The sequence below is a fragment of the Oncorhynchus clarkii genome, chromosome 7 (genome assembly GCF_045791955.1).
Source record: "Oncorhynchus clarkii lewisi isolate Uvic-CL-2024 chromosome 7, UVic_Ocla_1.0, whole genome shotgun sequence".
In the NCBI taxonomy this organism is placed as follows: domain Eukaryota; kingdom Metazoa; phylum Chordata; class Actinopteri; order Salmoniformes; family Salmonidae; genus Oncorhynchus; species Oncorhynchus clarkii.
In genome coordinates, this window is record NC_092153.1 from 11,810,340 (window position 1) to 11,830,688 (window position 20,349).

Sequence of the window (20,349 nt, forward strand, 5' to 3'; positions counted from 1 at the left end):
ACAACAACCCTAAGCACACAGCCAAGACAACGCAAGAGTGGCTTCGGAACAAGTCTCTGAATGTCCTTGAGTGGACCAGCCAGAGCCTGGACTTGAACCTGATCGAAAAATCTCTTGGAGAGACCTGAAAACAGCTGTGCAGCGACGCTCCCCATCCAACCTGACAGAGCTTGAGAAGATCTGCAGAAAATAATGGGAGAAACTCCCCAAATACAGGTGTGCCAAGCTTGTAGCATCATACCCAAGTAGAGTTGAGGCTGTAATCGCAGCCAAAGGTGCTTGAAAAAAGGACTGAAAAAATACTTATGTAAATGTAATATTTCAGTTTTGTTTTCTTAATACATTTGCAAATATTTCTTAAAACCTGTTTTTTCTTTGTCATTATGTGGTATTTTGTGTAGATTGACGAGGGAAATAAACTATTTAATCAATTTTAGAATAAGGCTGTAACATAACAAAATGTGGAAAAAGTCTAGGGGCCTGAATACTTTCTGAATGCACTGTATATGTATTTATACTCTTTCAATATTTCTTAATTCCATTCTTTTACTTTTTAGATTTGTGTGTATTGTTAGATATTACTGCACTGTTGGAGCTAGGAACACAAGCAATAACATCTGCTAAATATGTGGATGCGACCAATAACATTTGATTTGAATAGCAAAGTAATTGCAGTTTGATTACTGGCACTACAATGCCACAGTAGTCATTACCAAACTGTCTGTTTGATGGTTTACCATCACCGTAACATTTTGGAATGTTCATTCAAATCGTTCAACTGAGATTGTTACAAAGTAACATGTTCACCGCAAACAGAACCCTTGTTCAATTCACCTCTCGGATTATAGCCTTAAGAGGCCAACTCTCTGTCCGTTGTCTACTCCTGCCCACTCACTCAGTGACCAGACAGAAAACACCACTACACCACTACATGCAAATCTGGTTGAAGGGTGTTGTGACTTTTCTGGGCCACTGTATACCCTAGGTAAAACAGATTTATGTTATTGTAGGGATAGGATATCTAAACCTAGACTGTTACCATGTCTCAAGGCCGCGTTAGCCTGTTGAGCCAAAGCTCTGGAAGGTAACACAAGTCCACAGGTCATGCAAACTCTGTGAATTACACCTCCTTCAGTGCACAATATTTATTTACACACATGAAAGTAACCATGATAATCATTTCATTTGTTTTTTGAAAAGAACAGAGTGATAGTAAAACTGTGTGGATGTGTGGATGTGTGTGTGTGTGTGTGTGTGTGTGTGTGTGTGTGTGTGTGTGTGTGTGTGTGTGTGTGTGTGTGTGTGTGTGTGTGCGTGTGTGCGTGCGTGCGTGCGTGCGTGCGTGCGTGCGTGTTGCTGAGTGTTCACTGTGGCCGGAGACAGCAGCAGGCTGTGGTGTGGGCCTTGTTTATGGTTCTCCTCCCATATTTGGCTGTGGCACGGCCCCAGGCATGTCTCGAATAGCTGGGTGGTAACAGAGAAAGAGGGAGGGGGGAGGGAGGGAGGGAGGGAGGGAGGGAGGGAGGGAGGGAGGGAGAGGGAGAGGGAGAGGGAGAGGGAGGGAGGGAGGGAGGGAGGGAGGGAGGGAGGGAGGGAGGGAGGGAGGGAGGGAGAGAGAACGAGAGCGAGTGGGGGACACGGGGACACAGTGAGTGGAACACCCTGGCCAGGACTAAAGCCCTTTTTGTTAGCTAACTGTCACCGGAGTTGGAACGAGAGAATGAGGGAGGCAGAGAGTAAAAGAAAGGACCAAATGAAGGGAAGGATATAGGCTGACGGTATTACAGCAGCTGGTGAGTACAGTACAGTAGTACAGTAGTCAGGTCTAAGGGTTGACTGTGAGGGCTCAGATGTTGATAGGGCTAAGGAGATAATTGGTAGGTGTCATATGTTTATTTTGTGGTTCATAACGAAGTTGTGTTCAATTCAGTTGAATTGTTCTTTATTGTGTAGTGGTAGTGTAGAGGTTGGGAATACCTATGTGTTACATCACCTTTTGTTCCTAGTTATGGAAGTTTGAGTTTAATGTTTGCTTGGGTTATAGTATACTGTAAGTTGGTAGTAAATTCTCAAACTTATTTTTTGACTTTGGATGATTGAATGAGAGGGTCTGTCGGAGCATGATTTTGAGTGTTTTCTCAGTTGCAGCAGATGCAAGGCTCTCTCAGCATGTCCTTTATTTTGTTTCTATGTCAACATGGTTGTTTACAGTACCCTTTGAATCATTGAGTGAGTAATTTGCGTGTGGAACATTTTATAAATGTGCCGCAATTATGGCACACCACAACTATTAAGCTGCCTGCTCTAACTTCTTTTAAGACCAATTTAACTTGTGAGTTATGAGTTGAGACGCTGAATGAGGGACTTTGACTGGCTTTTCACAATACGTCATGTTGTATCGTCACTGTGGTGTTTCTATGGCAGTGTGGAAACAGTTACTGCCTTGGATAGAGTGGAGAGTTTGTTCTGGTTTAATAAGGGGCCTAGTACCCCTCATAGGAGTGACAGAAGGACTAGTGTAGTTAGAGCTGGCATTGACAGCACCATGAGACATAGCAGCAGGTTTACAGCCCACCCCTAAGCTCCTCAGAGCCCCCTAGATACCTCAGCTACCACATATCTGACTCAGCTATCTCTCTGTCCCTCAATTTCCCCCCATACCTCACCTACCTCTTATCTGCCTTTAGTTATCGCCTGTCTCTCACTGTCCCTCCATACCTCAGCTACCTCATGTCTGACTCAGTTATCTCTCTGTCCCTCAGTGTCATCATCCCTGCCCCTACTTCAACTATGATTGTCCCTCCATACCTCAACTATCCCCTGTCTTTCACTGTCTCCCTCATACATCTGGTCTCACTGTCTCTCTCTGGCTCCTTGCTACCTCAGCTCTCACAGTCTCTCTCTGGCTCCTTGCTACCTCAGCTCTCACAGTCTCTCTCTGGCTCCTTGCTACTTCAGCTCTCACTGTCTCTCTCTGGCTCCTTGCTACCTCAGCTCTCACTGTCTCTCTCTGACTCTCTATACCATTTACAGCGATGGCGTATAGGTTTTATTTTAGGGGTATACCAGAGTCTGGATCTTCCAGTGATCCTTGCAGACAGTCGTCAACTCCCAGACAGAGAGATAGGCAGACATCATGACATGTAATCTTTAGTTCAGTTACTGATATGACTTCCATGCTATTACTACCAAATACAGATGGGTTGACAGACAGACAGACATGCTGACAGACAGACAAGTTGACAGACATCTCCATGACAGTTATCTTTACCATACATACTGATACGGCTGTCACAACACCTCTTGGACTAACTGACTGACTGACAGACAGACAGACAGGCAGACAGGCAGACAGACAGACAGACAGACAGACAGACAGACAGACAGACAGACAGGCAGACAGGCAGACAGACAGACAGACAGACAGACAGACAGACAGACAGACAGACAGACAGACAGGCAGACAAGTTGACAGACATCTCCATGACAGTTATCTTTACCACACATACTGATACGGCTGTCACAACACCTCTTGGACTAACTGACTGACTGACAGACAGACAGTAAGACACGTCTCTATGACAGACAGACAGACAGACAGACAGACAGACAGACAGACAGACAGACTAGCCCTAGTGTTTGTCATTCAACCATCTTCATGAGGCTCTGGAATGCAGACTGCTGGTTGGCACAGCGATATCAAAGCCCGTCCCTGCTGAGGTGGGTGTCATGTCCCGTAGAGAGACGCCCTTTAGGCTGTCTGGCAAAGTCAGGCCATGACATCATCTAACGGGGACGTGTTGTCTGTGTGGTGTGTGGCTGAGATGACAGCTAGGGGCTGTTGCTGGTCAGGGTGATTTACACCTGGCCAGACCCCAACATTGCACCACAGGCACAGATCCAGGATCAGCTTATTGTCACCAAATACTAATTTGAACTGTTTATGGGAGAGACCGTGCGCAGGGGGCAACTACAGACAGACCCTTAGTTTTATACTGTGCTTCTAGGCCGGCTGCAGATTTCTCATTATTCTTTCACTTTTCATCTATTTCTGTCCTCCTCTCTCTCTTTGTAGAGCTCTCTCTGTGTGGGTTTCTCTTTCTCAAATCAAATCAAATGTATTTATATAGCCCTTCGTACATCAGCTGATATCTCAGTGCTGTTACCTCCCTCCCTCCCTCCCTCCCTCCCTCCCTCCCTCCCTCCCTCTCTCTCTGTGGCTGTTTTAGATGTGTGACTGACTGTGCGGTTTTAGTATTGTTTGTTTATGAATTAACTAGCCTCCAGGACCTGCTGTTTTCATCCCATCATGCCCCTCTCTCTAGCAGCATGCCTTCCTTCCTGGTTTTACAGGCCCCGGTTTGTTCCTGGTTGCCCCCGCTAACCCTGTGTTGTCCCGTTTCCTCCCCCCTCATCAGTAAGACCCGAAAGACCCGCGGCACAGGTCAACTATTTCCCTTAAATAGTGCTGTCTGTGTGTGAGAGTCTGTGTGAGGAGAGAGGGGCTTTCGTGCGTTTCTCTATGTATGTAGTGAGCTGTGGGGTTGTGGGTTGGGAATTTATGAGAATAACGTGTATCCCATACGGTCAGACCCAGAGCACACCCCAAGGAAGACTTCTACACCACATTCCTCTCACACACTCAGAGGAATAGGAACTTTTCTGAGGAACATGTTTGGGTGGTGTGTGTGAGAGTGTATGTTCTCACACTCTAATGTGTGTCTTTCTTTCCCAGTGTCCGTATCTATATATCTTTTTTAGCCAGTGTTCTTTGTTCGACTTCATCATCTGAGGGGATATTAGGTTAACTCCTTACCAGATCCACAACACTGTTGGTCTTGTCTTCATCCAGTCACAACATGGAGGTTCTGCCACGGTGCTGCTAGCTAGCTTAGCACAATCAGTAGCCACCCAGCAGGGGATTTGTCTTTAAGTGGGCTGTAGTATTTTCCCACCCTTAAGTGTGTGTGTATAGAGTGTATTCGGTAAGTACTCAAACCACTTAACTTTTTCAAAATTTTGTTACATTACAGACTTATTCTGAAATTGTTTAAATTGTGTTTTTCCCTCATCAATCTATACACAATACCCCATAATGACAAAGCAAAAACAGTTTTTTAGAAATGTTTGCAAACCTGAAAAATCACATTTACATAAGCATTCAGACCCTTTACTTAGTACTTTGTTGAAGCACCTTGGGCAGTGATTACAGACTCTTCTTAGGTAGGAAGCTACAAGCTTGGCACACCTGTATTTGGGAAGTTTCTCCCATTCCTCTCTGCAGATCCTCTCAAGCTCTTTCAGGTTGGATGGGGAGCGTCGCTGCAGAGATGTTCAGGTCTCTCCAGAGATGTTCGATTGGGTTCAAGTCCGGGTTCTGGCTGGGCCACTCAAGGGCATTCAGAGACTTGTCCCAAAGCCACTCCTGCGTTGTCTTGGCTGTGTGCTTAGGGTCGTTGTCCTGTTGGAACGTGAACCTTTGCCCCAGTCTGAGGTCCTGAGCGCTCTTGAGCAGGTTTTCATCAAGAATCTCTCTGTACTTTGCTCTGTTCATCTTTGCCTTGATCCTGACTACTCTCCCAGTCCATAACGCTAAAAAACATCCCCACAGCATGATGCTGCCACCAAATAAAAATCAAATCAAATGTATTTATATAGACCTTCATACATCAGCTGATATCTCAAAGTGCTGTACAGAAACCCAGCCTAAAACCCCAAACAGCAAGCAATGCAGGTGTAGAAGCACCACCACCATGCTTCACCGTAGAGATGGTGCCAGGTTTCCTCCAGACGTGACGCTTGGCATTCAGGCCAAAGAGTTCAATCTTGGTTTCATCAGACCAGAGAATCTTGTTTCTCATGGTCTGGGAGTCTTTATGTCACTTTTGGCAAACTCCAAGTGGGCTGTCTTTTACTGATGAGTGACTTCCGTCTGGCCACTCTACCATAAAGGCCCGATTGGTGGAGTGCTGCAGATATTATTTTTCTGGAAGGTTCTCCCATCTCCACAGAGGAACTCTGAAGCTCTGTCAGAGTGACCATCGGGTTCTTGGTCATCTCCCTGACCAAGGCGCTTCTCCCCCGATTGCTCAGTCTTGGTGTGTCCAAACTTCTTCCATTTAAGAATGATGGAGGCCACTGTGTTCTTGGGGACCTTCAATGTTGCAGACATTTTTTGTTACCCTTCCCTAGATCTGTGCCTCGGCACAATATGTCTCTGAGCTCTACAGACAATTCCTTTGACCTCATGGCTTGGTTTTTGGTCAACTGTGGGACCTTATATAGACAGGTGTGTGCCTTTCCAAATCATGTCCAATCAATTGAATTCAATCCAGAATAAGAATAAGGCTGTAACGGAACAAAATGTGAAAAAAGTCAAGGGGTCTGAATACTTTCCGAAGGCACTGTATGTGTATGCGTGCATGCCCGTGTCTTATGAGCCTCGCACTCCACAAGGCCTCTGAGGAACCATTGGCTAAGTCAATTGAATGATACATGAATGGAAGGCTAATGATGTCCATCTCTCAGTTTAGCCCCAAACTATGTCTATATATGAGCCTGTTAACTCTGTCCTGTCAACTCTTGTCCTGTCAACTCTGTCAAGTCAACTCCGTCCTGTCAACTCTGTCCTATTTGTGACCCACTCAGAAGAAATGTCTGTCTCGTCACTGATAGTAACTGTAGGCCTAAATTCAGCTAATGGACAAACAGTGTACCTCATCTCAGTGTAGTCTTAGGGGAATGGCATCTACTTTAGCTGACTACCCTAACTAGCTTTTCCTGCCGGGCAGATTCATGTTGGAAGAGATTTATGGATTGGTCTTTGTTTCAAAGCCACAGCTATCGCTTGGCTAGCATACTAAGAAGCTTTATGGTGGCTCAGCAACGACTTACTGTACTAAAAATTGTCCCTGTGTTTTTTAAGGCCAGTGAATCTATACTGAAACCCACCCCAGCAATTCTCACTTCCAGCTGAGCAGGAATATGTTGATTCTATACACGACATACATCCATCATCAACGTGTCCCAACGATGGCGGTGAACTCTCCCATACATCAAAACTCACACATCTTTACATATTCTTTGTTTTTAATAATAGAGAAAGCCCAGCTCACCACAATTCGTCTGTTGCTTTCAACTTAGGCACACAGGAATGTGTGTGTGTGTGTGTGAATAATACACAAAGATGATATGTATAAAGAGCCTCTTTGAGACCATGGGCATTGTGTGTGTGCCAGGGATCGAGGTTTATGTCAGTCGTGTGTGTGTGTGTGTGTGTGTGTGTAGACGGGACAAAAATCGAAATAAGTCATCTGTGAGACAAGAAAGTCTCGGTGTTCAAATTCACTATAGAGTCGTTTGAAGGTGCTGATGGGTGGAGACGACAGGTTCCCATACATTTCCCTCACGGTGTAACGGTTTTCTTGATGAGAAGGAGAGTCGGACCAAAATGCGGCGTGTAGATTGCGATCCATGTTTATTGTGACTATAGCAACACGAATCTAAATACAAACAGTGCAAAATAATAAACGTAATGAAAACCGAAACAGCCTAAACTGGTGCAAACTAACACTAAGGACAATCACCCACAAACACACAGTGAAACCCAGGCTACCTAAATATGGTTCCCAATCAGAGACAATGACTAACACCTGCCTCTGATTGAGAACCATATCAGGCCAGACATAGAAATAGACAAACAAGACATCCAACATAGAATGCCCACCCAGTTCACGTCCTGACCAACACTAAAACAAGGAAAACACACACGAACGATGGTCAGAACGTGACAGTACCCCCCCTCCAAGGTGCGGACTCCGGACGCACAACTTAAACCTATGGGGGAGGGTGTGGGTGGGCTTCTGTCCGCGGTGGCGGCTCTGGCGCTGGACGTGGACCCCACTCCATAACAGTTTTAGTCCACCTCCTTAGCGTCCCTAGATAGGTTACCCTCCTTAAAGACCGCTCGGGACAGAGGGGCAGCTCGGGACAGAGGTAGCTCGGGACTGATGGGTAGCTCAGCACTGAGAGGAAGCTCAGCACTGAGAGGAAGCTCAGCACTGAGAGGAAGCTCAGGCAGGTGGTTGGATCCGGCAGATCCTGGCTGGCTGGCTGTTCTGGAAGATCCTGGCTGACTGGCGGATCCGGAAGAGTCTGGTCGACTGGCGGATCTGGAAGAGTCTGGTCGACTGGCGGATCTGGAAGAGTCTGGTCGACTGGCGGATCTGGAAGATTCTGGTCGACTGGCAGATCTGGAAGATTCTGGTCGACTGGCAGATCTGGAAGATTCTGGTCGACTGGCAGATCTGGAAGAGTCTGGTCGACTGGCAGATCTGGAAGAGTCTGGTCGACTGGCAGATCTGGAAGAGTCTGGTCGACTGGCAGATCTGGAAGAGTCTGGTCGACTGGCAGATCTGGAAGAGTCTGGTCGACAGGCAGATCTGGAAGAGTCTGGTCGACTGGCAGATCTGGAAGAGTCTGGTCGACTGGCAGATCTGGAAGAGTCTGGTCGACTGGCAGATCTGGAAGAGTCTGGTCGACTGGCTGCTCTGGCTGCTCCATGCTGACTGGCTGCTCCATGATGACTGGCAGCTCTGGCTGCTCCATGCTGACTGGCTGCTCCATGCTGACTGGAAGCTCTGGCTGCTCCATGCTGACTGGCTGCTCTGGCTGCTCCATGCTGACTGGCTGCTCCATGCTGACTGGCGGCCCAGGCTGCTCCATGCTGACTGGCGGCCCTGGCTGCTCCATGCTGACTGGCGGCCCTGGCTGCTCCATGCTGACTGGCGGCCCTGGCTGCTCCATACTGACTGGCGGCCCTGGCTGCTCCATGCTAACTGGCAGCTCTGGCGGCTCCTTGCAGACTGGCAGCTCTGGCGGCTCCTTGCAGACTGGCAGCTTTGGCGGCATCCTGCAGAAAGGCAGCTCTGGCGGCTCCTTGCAGACTGGCAGCTCCTTGCAGACTGGCAGCTCCTTGCAGACTGGCAGCTCCTTGCAGACTGGCAGCTCCTTGCAGACTGGCAGCTCCTTGCAGACTGGCAGCTCCTTGCAGACTGGCAGCTCTATGCAGACTGGCAGCTCCTTGCAGACTGGCAGCTCTATGCAGACTGGCAGTTCTGAACAGGCGGGAGACTCCGGCAGCGCTGTAGAGAAGGAAGGCTCTAACAGCGCTAAACAGGCGGGAGACTCCGACAGCGCTGGAGAGGAGGAAGGCTCTGGCAGCGCTGGACAGGCGAGGCGCACTGTAGGCCTGATGCGTGGTGCTGGCACTGGTGGTACTGGGCCGAGGACACGCACAGGAAGCCTGGTGCGGGGAGCTGCTACCGGAGGGCTGGGGTGTGGAGGTGGTACTGGAAAAACCGGACCGTGCAGGCGCACTGGAGCTCTTGAGCACCGAGCCTGCCCAACCTTACCTGGTTGAATGCTCACGGTCGCCCTGCCAGTGCGGCGAGGTGGAATAGCCCGCACTGGGCTATGCAGGCGAACCGGAGACACCGAGCGCAAGGCTGGTGCCATGTAAGCCGGCCCAAGGAGACGCACTGGGGACCAGCTGCGTAGAGCCGGCTTCATGGCATTAGGCTCGACGCTCAATCTAGCCCGGCCGACACGCGGAGCTGGAATATACCGCACCGGGCTATGCACCCGCACTGGAGACACAGTGCGCACCACTGCATAACACGGTGCCTGTCCGGTCTCTCTAGCCCCCCGGTAAGCACAGGGAGTCTGCCCAGGTCTCCTACCTGACGTAGCCATACTCCCTGTTAGCCCCCCAACAAAGACATTTTTGGGGCTGCCTCTCAGGCTTCCATCCGCTACGTCGTGCTGCCTCCTCATATCTGCGCCTCTCAGCTTTCGCCGCCTCCAGTTCTTCTTTGGGGCGGCGATATTCTCCTGGCTGAGCCCAGGGTCCTCTTCCTTCTAATTCGTCCTCCCATGTCCATACCTCCTCTTTGGGCTGCTCCTGTTGCCTCTTCTCCTGCTGCACCTTTGGGCGGCTACACTCCCCTGGTTTAGCCCAGGGTCCTCTCCCGTCGAGGATTTCCTCCCATGTCCAGAAATCCTTATTGCGCGTCTCCTCGCGCTGCTCCTGCCTGTCGACACGCTGCTTGGTCCATTTGTGGTGGGTGATTCTGTAACGGTTTTCTTGATGAGAAGGAGAGTCGGACCAAAATGCGGCGTGTAGATTGCGATCCATGTTTATTGTGACTATAGCAACACGAATCTAAATACAAACAGTGCAAAATAATAAACGTAATGAAAACCGAAACAGCCTAAACTGGTGCAAACTAACACTAAGGACAATCACCCACAAACACACAGTGAAACCCAGGCTACCTAAATATGGTTCCCAATCAGAGACAATGACTAACACCTGCCTCTGATTGAGAACCATATCAGGCCAGACATAGAAATAGACAAACAAGACATCCAACATAGAATGCCCACCCAGTTCACGTCCTGACCAACACTAAAACAAGGAAAACACACACGAACGATGGTCAGAACGTGACACACGGACCATATTTAAAAGCATTAGTGTATTTGAGGATTTACAAACAGGCTATTTTGGTACCAGAAAATATGTCATGTGATCATGTACCACCAGTGAGTCATGAACCACAGTTTGGGAACCTCTCCCTCTTTCTCAGTTATCCTCCCATGTATTTCCTTTCTTTCACTGCTTTCCCCTCTCTTCCCTGTCTTCCCTAGACTTTATGAGTTTGGTTAAATGTCACCATGTCCAATCATAGTTTATTTTTTCCAGAGATCTGCCCCTCCTAACAGAACAGAGATCTGCCCCTCCTAACAGAACAGAGATCTGCCTCTCCTAACAGAACAGAGATCTGTCTCTCCTAACAGAACAGAGATCTGTCCCTCCTAACAGAACAGAGATCTGTCCCTCCTAACAGAACAGAGATCTGCCCCTCCTAACAGAACAGAGATCTGCCTCTCCTAACAGAACAGAGATCTGCCTCTCCTAACAGAACAGAGATCTGCCCCTCCTAACGGAACAGAGATCTGTCCCTCCTAACAGAACAGAGATCTGTCCCTCCTAACAGAACAGAGATCTGTCCCTCCTAACAGAACAGAGATCTGCCTCTCCTAACAGAACAGATCTGCCTCTCCTAACAGAACAGAGATCTGTCCCTCCTAACAGAACAGATATCTGCCTCTCCTAACAGAACAGAGATGTGCCTCTCCTAACAGAACAGAGATGTGCCTCTCCTAACAGAACAGAGATCTGTCCCTCCTAACAGAACAGAGATCTGTCTCTCCTAACAGAACAGAGATCTGTCCCTCCTAACAGAACAGAGATCTGCCTCTCCTAACAGAACAGAGATCTGCCTCTCCTAACAGAACAGAGATCTGTCCCTCCTAACAGAACAGAGATCTGTCCCTCCTAACAGAACAGAGATCTGTCCCTCCTAACAGAACAGAGATCTGCCTCTCCTAACAGAACAGAGATATGCCTCTCCTAACAGAACAGAGATCTGCCTCTCCTAACAGAACAGAGATCTGTCCCTCCTAACAGAACAGAGATCTGTCCCTCCTAACAGAACAGAGATCTGTCCCTCCTAACAGAACAGAGATCTGCCTCTCCTAACAGAACAGAGATATGCCTCTCCTAACAGAACAGAGATCTGCCTCTCCTAACAGAACAGAGATCTGTCTCTCCTAACAGAACAGAGATGTGTTCCTCCTAACAGAACAGAGATCTGTCCCTCCTAACAGAACAGAGATCTGCCTCTCCTAACAGAACAGAGATCTGCCTCTCCTAACAGAACAGAGATCTGTCTCTCCTAACAGAACAGAGATCTGTCTCTCCTAACAGAACAGAGATGTGTTCCTCCTAACAGAACAGAGATATGCCTCTCCTAACAGAACAGAGATATGTCTCTCCTAACAGAACAGAGATCTGTCTCTCCTAACAGAACAGAGATCTGTCTCTCCTAACAGAACAGAGATGTGTTCCTCCTAACAGAACAGAGATCTGCCTCTCCTAACAGAACAGAGATCTGTCTCTCCTAACAGAACAGAGATCTGCCTCTCCTAACAGAACAGAGATGTGTTCCTCCTAACAGAACAGAGATATGCCTCTCCTAACAGAACAGAGATCTGTCTCTCCTAACAGAACAGAGATCTGTCTCTCCTAACAGAACAGAGATCTGTCTCTCCTAACAGAACAGAGATGTGTTCCTCCTAACAGAACAGAGATCTGTCTCTCCTAACAGAACAGAGATGTGTTCCTCCTAACAGAACAGAGATGTGTTCCTCCTAACAGAACAGAGATCTGTCTCTCCTAACAGAACAGAGATCTGTCTCTCCTAACAGAACAGAGATGTGTTCCTCCTAACAGAACAGAGATGTGTTCCTCCTAACAGAACAGAGATCTGCCTCTCCTAACAGAACAGAGATCTGCCCCTCCTAACAGAACAGAGATCTGTCTCTCCTAACAGAACAGAGATCTGTCTCTCCTAACAGAACAGAGATGTGTTCCTCCTAACAGAACAGAGATCTGTCTCTCCTAACAGAACAGAGATGTGTTCCTCCTAACAGAACAGAGATCTGCCTCTCCTAACAGAACAGAGATCTGTCTCTCCTAACAGAACAGAGATGTGTTCCTCCTAACAGAACAGAGATCTGTCTCTCCTAACAGAACAGAGATGTGTTCCTCCTAACAGAACATTGATCTGCCCCTCCTAACAGAACAGAGATCTGCCTCTCCTAACAGAACAGAGATCTGTCTCTCCTAACAGAACAGAGATCTGTCTCTCCTAACAGAACAGAGATGTGTTCCTCCTAACAGAACAGAGATGTGTTCCTCCTAACAGAACAGAGATCTGCCTCTCCTAACAGAACAGAGATCTGCCCCTCCTAACAGAACAGAGATCTGTCTCTCCTAACAGAACAGAGATCTGTCTCTCCTAACAGAACAGAGATGTGTTCCTCCTAACAGAACAGAGATCTGTCTCTCCTAACAGAACAGAGATCTGTCTCTCCTAACAGAACATAGATCTGTCTCTCCTAACAGAACAGAGATGTGTTCCTCCTAACAGAACAGAGATGTGTTCCTCCTAACAGAACAGAGATGTGTTCCTCCTAACAGAACAGAGATCTGTCCCTCCTAACAGAACATAGATCTGTCTCTCCTAACAGAACAGAGATCTGTCCCTCCTAACAGAACAGAGATCTGCCTCTCCTAACAGAACAGAGATCTGCCTCTCCTAACAGAACAGAGATCTGTCCCTCCTAACAGAACAGAGATCTGCCTCTCCTAACAGAACAGAGATATGCCTCTCCTAACAGAACAGAGATCTGCCTCTCCTAACAGAACAGAGATCTGTCTCTCCTAACAGAACAGAGATATGTTCCTCCTAACAGAACAGAGATCTGCCTCTCCTAACAGAACAGAGATCTGTCTCTCCTAACAGAACAGAGATGTGTTCCTCCTAACAGAACAGAGATCTGTCTCTCCTAACAGAACAGAGATGTGTTCCTCCTAACAGAACAGAGATCTGCCTCTCCTAACAGAACAGAGATCTGTCTCTCCTAACAGAACAGAGATATGTTCCTCCTAACAGAACAGAGATCTGTCTCTCCTAACAGAACAGAGATCTGTCTCTCCTAACAGAACAGAGATCTGTCTCTCCTAACAGAACAGAGATCTGTCTCTCCTAACAGAACAGAGATGTGTTCCTCCTAACAGAACAGAGATCTGTCTCTCCTAACAGAACAGAGATCTGTCTCTCCTAACAGAACAGAGATGTGTTCCTCCTAACAGAACAGAGATGTGTTCCTCCTAACAGAACAGAGATCTGTCTTTCCTAACAGAACAGAGATGTGTTCCTCCTAACAGAACAGAGATGTGTTCCTCCTAACAGAACAGAGATGTGTTCCTCCTAACAGAACAGAGATGTGTTCCTCCTAACAGAACAGAGATGTGTTCCTCCTAACAGAACAGAGATCTGTCCCTCCTAACAGAACAGAGATCTGTCTCTCCTAACAGAACAGAGATGTGTTCCTCCTAACAGAACAGAGATCTGCCTCTCCTAACAGAACAGAGATCTGTCTCTCCTAACAGAACAGAGATCTGTCTCTCCTAACAGAACAGAGATGTGTTCCTCCTAACAGAACAGAGATGTGTTCCTCCTAACAGAACAGAGATCTGTCTCTCCTAACAGAACAGAGATCTGCCTCTCCTAACAGAACAGAGATGTGTTCCTCCTAACAGAACAGAGATCTGTCTCTCCTAACAGAACAGAGATCTGCCTCTCCTAACAGAACAGAGATGTGTTCCTCCTAACAGAACAGAGATGTGTTCCTCCTAACAGAACAGAGATGTGTTCCTCCTAACAGAACAGAGATGTGTTCCTCCTAACAGAACAGAGATGTGTTCCTCCTAACAGAACAGAGATCTGTCCCTCCTAACAGAACAGAGATGTGTTCCTCCTAACAGAACAGAGATCTGTCCCTCCTAACAGAACAGAGATGTGTTCCTCCTAACAGAACAGAGATGTGTTCCTCCTAACAGAACAGACACCAACAGCTGGAAACGTGTCACCCCTCTGGTTTTTGGGTTTTCTCCATTGAATGATCCCAGTCTCTGAGAACAAGGGTCTCCCCTCTTCTGTAGGAGGCAAACCCTCAGTGTGTGTGTGTGTGTGTGTGTGTGTGTGTGTGTGTGTGTGTGTGTGTGTGTGTGTGTGTGTGTGTGTGTGTGTGGGTGCGTGTGCGTGCGTGTGTGTGTGAGAGAGAGACATAGAGACAGATAGATTACTAGAGAGAGAGAGGCCAGGGAAACCCCAGTGTGAGTGTGAGTGATGTCACTGTGTAGGAGTGGGTCCAGGCCAGGGCTCAGGGTGGTTAGCTGCGTGGGTGTTGTAGTTTTAGGAAACTCCCAATGCCAGGAAGGAACTGACAGATTCCACTGGACCAGCTCACAGCTCACAACTCATAGTTCAACTCCCCAGGGAATGGACTAGCTCCACCCCACCTCGCCCAATCCCAACATCAATAGGTGAAGGGTGGCACATCTCTGTCTCCTCCCAACCAATGAGAGAGGGAGGGGAAGGCTATGCCAACTCAGTATCATTTGAATCATAGCCTAGTGAAGGATTTCTCCCCTTCATCTCAACCAAACCAAGTGTGATGGCAAAGGGCTACTCTATTTAATCAAACTAAAGGAAAGAAAACACAGAAAGGAAGGAGGAAGAGAATAACTCTATCTCCAGGTAAGAAAAGCTTTCATAGGAGTTGATTCAGGACTTGGACTTGGCTTGAAGTAGGTTATCAGTCAAACTGTTCTGGACTGGGAAGTATTTTGCGGGCAATATCAGGAGCACTAGAAGTTCCCTACAAAAATAAGGAACAGTGTGTTCTGGTGGGTAAGCAAGGGTAGCTTTCTCCCTCTTCTCTTTCTCTCTCCTCTCTCTCTCTCATTCTGCTACTGTAGCATTGTTGACATGGCCTCGTAAATAGCTGTGGTCAGAGAACCTCTCCATGTGTCACTGTGGAACCCCCCCACCAACTAACACCCTGCTGTGCTGATGTTCAGAAGCTGCTCCCGATGACCAGATATCACATGTTCCTCTAAGCAGCTGTTGAAAGAGAAGGGGGGTCTTTTTGAGATGTAGAGGTGTGTGTGTGTGTGTGTGTGTGTGTGTGTGTGTGTGTGTGTGTGTGTGTGTGTGTGCGCGTGTGCGTGTGTGTGTGTGTGTGTGTGTTTTCATGGTCAATATGGTCCTGAAAATATTCTGGAGACGTTTATAGGAGAACAAAGATGATGCAGGGCATTGTAATCAATATGAACCTGAGTTTCTGGTCTCAAATTGGGCCTCATATTGTTTGAAACATGCCTCTTGATCTTAATGCCATCATTCATCATCAGACATGGTCAAGTTTAGAGTTGTTGTGAGACCAGTTGTTGAGGAATTGGTTGGTGGAGTGATTGGTCCAGGAAATGGGTGCTGGAGGTTGCCAGGGACTCCTGCCAAACTTGAGAGGTGGCTATTATCGGAAATGCTGGCCTTAAATCAAGAGTGATGTAACCAACCCATCTGCATGGGAGAACATCTGAGGATTATACACAGCATGCTGACATCGATGCATAAAAACAGTTACTCAGTGACAAAATCACCTCAGCAAATGAAACGTGCTGCGTTCATATAGATAGACACAGGACATGTCAAATGACATACACTGTATATATAACATAGGAATTCTGGTGTTCTCACATACTGTAGATTCTGATATTGAAGAATCTGGGAATTCTGATGTGGTAATTCTGTCGTTGCCATGGCGAGTTCGTGCACTGTGTTTGGGAGATGTTCCACAGACGGTGGTGCGGGGGTCCTTGTCACGCCATGTAGGGTTGTGCTGCCTGACGCATCATGACAGGTCCTGGACTGGGATGCTTGGACCCCTAATGTACTTATACTAGACCAGAGCCAGAGCCAGGGCTGTTATGGTGGGCTGGAGGCTCCATGTGTTTAGGGCTGAAAGACCTGGATGTGTATGTATATACATATATGCACTCAACACTACTGTATTAGAAGATTAATATGCTGTGTTGACTTAAGCTTCCATTAAGTTGTGTCTCCTTGGAGGATGGAGTGAATTCTCTTTTCCATGGAGGACTAGCTGTCGTGGTCCAGTCTCAGGAAACAGTTAGGAGTCAGGCACAAGTCCCTGTGGTGTGAAAGTGACTGTGATGTTGGGTCGTTTGTGAGGAGTTTTCAAAATCAGAAATGTGTTCGTTTCTCCTCTTTGTTTGCACACCTTTTAATAGCATGTATTCTTCTTCTCTCTTTCAGACGTTGTTCACACCCAAGGCCCCCTCGACGGCAGCCTGTATGCCCGAGTCACAAAGAAAGAGTCCCTCGATGGAGTGGTCACAATCAACGGCCTTCCCGTCCTTGACCACCCCCTAACCAACGCAGACCACACCCCCCAACACCCTGACCACACCCTCCCAAGTTCTGACCGCACCCTCCCGGTAGTGGGCCACGCCTCCCTGCCTGCGGTCGACCACGCCCTTTCGGTCAGCAGTGACTCTGGGAACTCGACAGCATCCGTCAAAACCGATCGTACCGATGACCACAGTCTGTTGCTGCATGGAGCGGTGAACACCAACCAGAACCACAACACGCCCAGTCATCCCCCTCTCAGTCCCCAGGAGAAGAGAGAGTTGGACCAGCTTCTGAGTGGCCTTGAGGCCCCCATGCTCCACCGCCAGGCCTACCTGGCTACCTCCACCAGCCCCGGGGGGGCAGTACGCCACCTTGTCCCAGCCCAGGTGCACGTCAGCGGGCATACCCGGCTCATTGCAGCCCCCTCCGCCGAAGAGCGCGAGACGGACATCTTGGACGACGAGCTGCACATCAGTCAGGAGGGTAACAGCGTGGACAGTCTGGGAACACTCTCGTCATTGGAGGGCCAGGCCACGCCCGCAGAGCTGTACTACCAATCACAGATACGCATTAATAGGCAGAACGACGGGCCATACCTAGAGAAGCTACGGGAGATGCCGGTGCACCGGGTACGGACTTCTACGTCGGCACAGGAGCGGATCATGGACTCCAGTTCGCCCCAGGAGGAGGAGTACTCTCCTAACAGTTACCAGAACGGGAATATGCAGCGTTCCCAGTCCTTCGGGACCCCCGAGCCTGGAGGCCACAAGCTGCCCAGGGCCCCTGAGAGGAGCACCAGTAGCAGGGAGGCAGTCCAGAGGGGGCTGAGCGCATGGCACCAGTACAGTCTGCCAGACGACCCCTTCGGTCCTCCCTTACAGAGCACCCACAGTCTGCCCCACTTCCCCCCCACCGCCTCTCAGCACGACATAGAGCAGTCCATCGAAGCCCTCGACATGCTGATGCTGGATCTGGACCCACACACAGGACAGGTTCCCAAGTCCTACAGCGCCCCCTCTGGTGAGAACAGAGTAGGAGGGCCAGCCCAGATCCCCTTCTCCCAATCTCTGGCCAGGCCGTCCTACCAGGCAGACTCAGCCATCCATGGCTATAACATTAACTACAATGCCTTCGGACAGCCTCTGAGGTCGACGGCTGGCCGGGTTTCAACATCGCCCATTCAGAGTCCTGTGGCTGAGTCTCCCCTGTCGTATGTCCCCCCGAGGTCCGCCTCGTACCAGCCCCATACAAACACCACTCCCATACACCCCCCCGAGCCCTACCACATGCACCCAGCCCAGGGGCCTGGTTCCCCCCTCTACCCCTCTGACTCCTCCCCCATCTTCGGACAGCTCCAGATGAAGCCCCTGAACTCGTACCCAGGTGGGACGGTGGTGTCCCACTCCCCAGACCGCAAGGGAGGGTCTCCCTATCATGGCTACAGCACCTCCTCCTCCCCCCTCCCCAACTCTTCCCCCCTTCTCAAGGAGCCAGAACCTGAGGAGGAGAACCTCAACCTGGAGGGCCTGGTGGCTCAACGCATCGCTGGTAAGTCACTACCGGATTGAGGATTAGATTGAATATCCCTGTTTAGTTTCACCATTTTCTGTCATTTTCATATTTCATGTTTCATTATGTCATTTTCAAAAGCAGAGGTATTCGCTGTCACAATACATACAAGCAAAAATACATTATAATGATGTCATATGTGCTTGTGACAAGTATTATAATGCATTAGGAAAGTTGTACAACTGAAATGTGTATTTAACCCAACCCCTCTGAATCAGAGAGGTGGGGGGGGCTGTCTTAATCCACATCCACGTCTTCAGCACCCGGGGAACAGTGGGTTAGGGAACAGGGGGAGAACGACAGATTTTTACCTTGTCAGCTCAGGGATTCGATTCAGCAACCTTCCGGTTACTGGCCCACCGCTCTAACCACTAGGCTACCTGCCACTACTACATAATAACACCTTATAACTGTTACCAAACATTCGTTAGCAGGGACAGTTGCAAGGGGACCTTGTTTTGACTGTCATCCTTACAGGCACCGCTGAGAGTCACAATGAACGCTTTGTTCCGGAACATGCTGTGAACTGTGAGAAGCACAGTCATAGTCAAATGCAGTATATCAACGGCATTCTATCACCACTGGCTTATTCAGTGATGTGCACTGTTTACATGTACTCTAATATATCTAATTCTATATTGGAAATAGAAGCTACTGTTTACATGTACTCTAATATATCTAATTCTATATTGGAAATAAAAGCTACTGTTTACATGTACTCTAATATATCTAATTCTATATTGGAAATAGAAGCTACTGTTTACAAGTACTCTAATATATCTAGTTCTATATTGGAAATAGAAGCTACTGTTTACATGTACTCTAATATATCAAATTCTATACTGGAAATAGAAGCTACTGTTTACATGTACTCTAATATATCTAATTCTATATTGGAAATAGAAGCTACTGTTTACATGTACTCTAATATATCTAATTCTATATTGGAAATATAAGATACTGTTTCATGTCCCCAGCTTTGTCTGACCTTGGTAATAGGTGGAATCATCATGGCATTGCGCTAGCTAGATAGAAACTCTTAGTTGTGCAGGACAGATATGGTCTGAACCTACGGTGAGCTCAGAGCTGTGTCCTACAGCGAGGGGAGAGTTGGACACCATGGAGATGAGATTTAAGGTGGTAAGAATAGACATGCTGGTTGAGTTCTCAGCTACCATGCATTTTCCACATTCACGTCCCGCCACGTATGGAAGCGTATGGTATGGTTCTCACAGATGCCACCAAGTGGGCTTATTTGGTAGTTGCCTTTGTCTTTCTACCGCAGATGTTGACTTGGTGTTTGGTATTTTATTAGGATCCCCATTAGCTGTTGTGAAAGCAGCAGCTAGTCTTCCCGCGGTCCACACAGAACAGGAAACATGTCCTAACACTAATGTATGGTGAAGCAGTGTTTCCCTAATCCGTTTCTGGGGGATTCCAGAATGTGCACATTTTGGTTCTATCCCTGCTCTAATTTCTCTCATATCTCATTTTAACTTCCATCTTTATTCTGTTTCTTAATGACTTCACAGAATAAAACGTTCATTTTCCTTTATTCATTTTTTCTCTCTGTCTTTTTCTGTTTCTGTCTCTTGTTCTGTCCATCCATTCCTCTGCTCTGTTGGACCACCCTTCACGCCGTTGCATCTGCCCCTGCACCTCCTTCCTCCTCCTTCTCTTCCTCCTCCACCTCCTCCTCTGCCTCCTATCCACCACCCCCACTGTGAGCAGAGTACAACGCTCGTATTCAGGGCATCAACGAAAGCATTTCCACTACGCCACAATCTGACCGCCATCGCTCTTATTCTTTCTCTGGTTTGTCCTCTCTCTCTCTCTCTCTCTCTCTCTCTCTCTCTCTCTCTCTCTCTCT

At 48.1% G+C, this 20,349-nt stretch overlaps 1 protein-coding gene across 5 annotated transcripts in view; it reads left to right on the forward strand.

Moving 5' to 3' along the window:
* The window catches only part of LOC139412871 (tensin-1-like), a 192,228-nt gene that overhangs the window by 150,470 nt on the left and 21,409 nt on the right, over nt 1–20,349 (forward strand). For 4 of the 5 annotated variants that reach the window (XM_071159660.1, XM_071159662.1, XM_071159663.1 and 1 more), the window contains 2 exons: nt 16,815–18,458; nt 20,211–20,294. In XM_071159660.1, coding sequence (XP_071015761.1) covers nt 16,815–18,458; nt 20,211–20,294 — 1,728 coding nt within the window. The remainder of the gene's footprint in view (nt 1–16,814; nt 18,459–20,210; nt 20,295–20,349) is intronic. The other variant, XM_071159664.1, reaches the window with a different exon arrangement.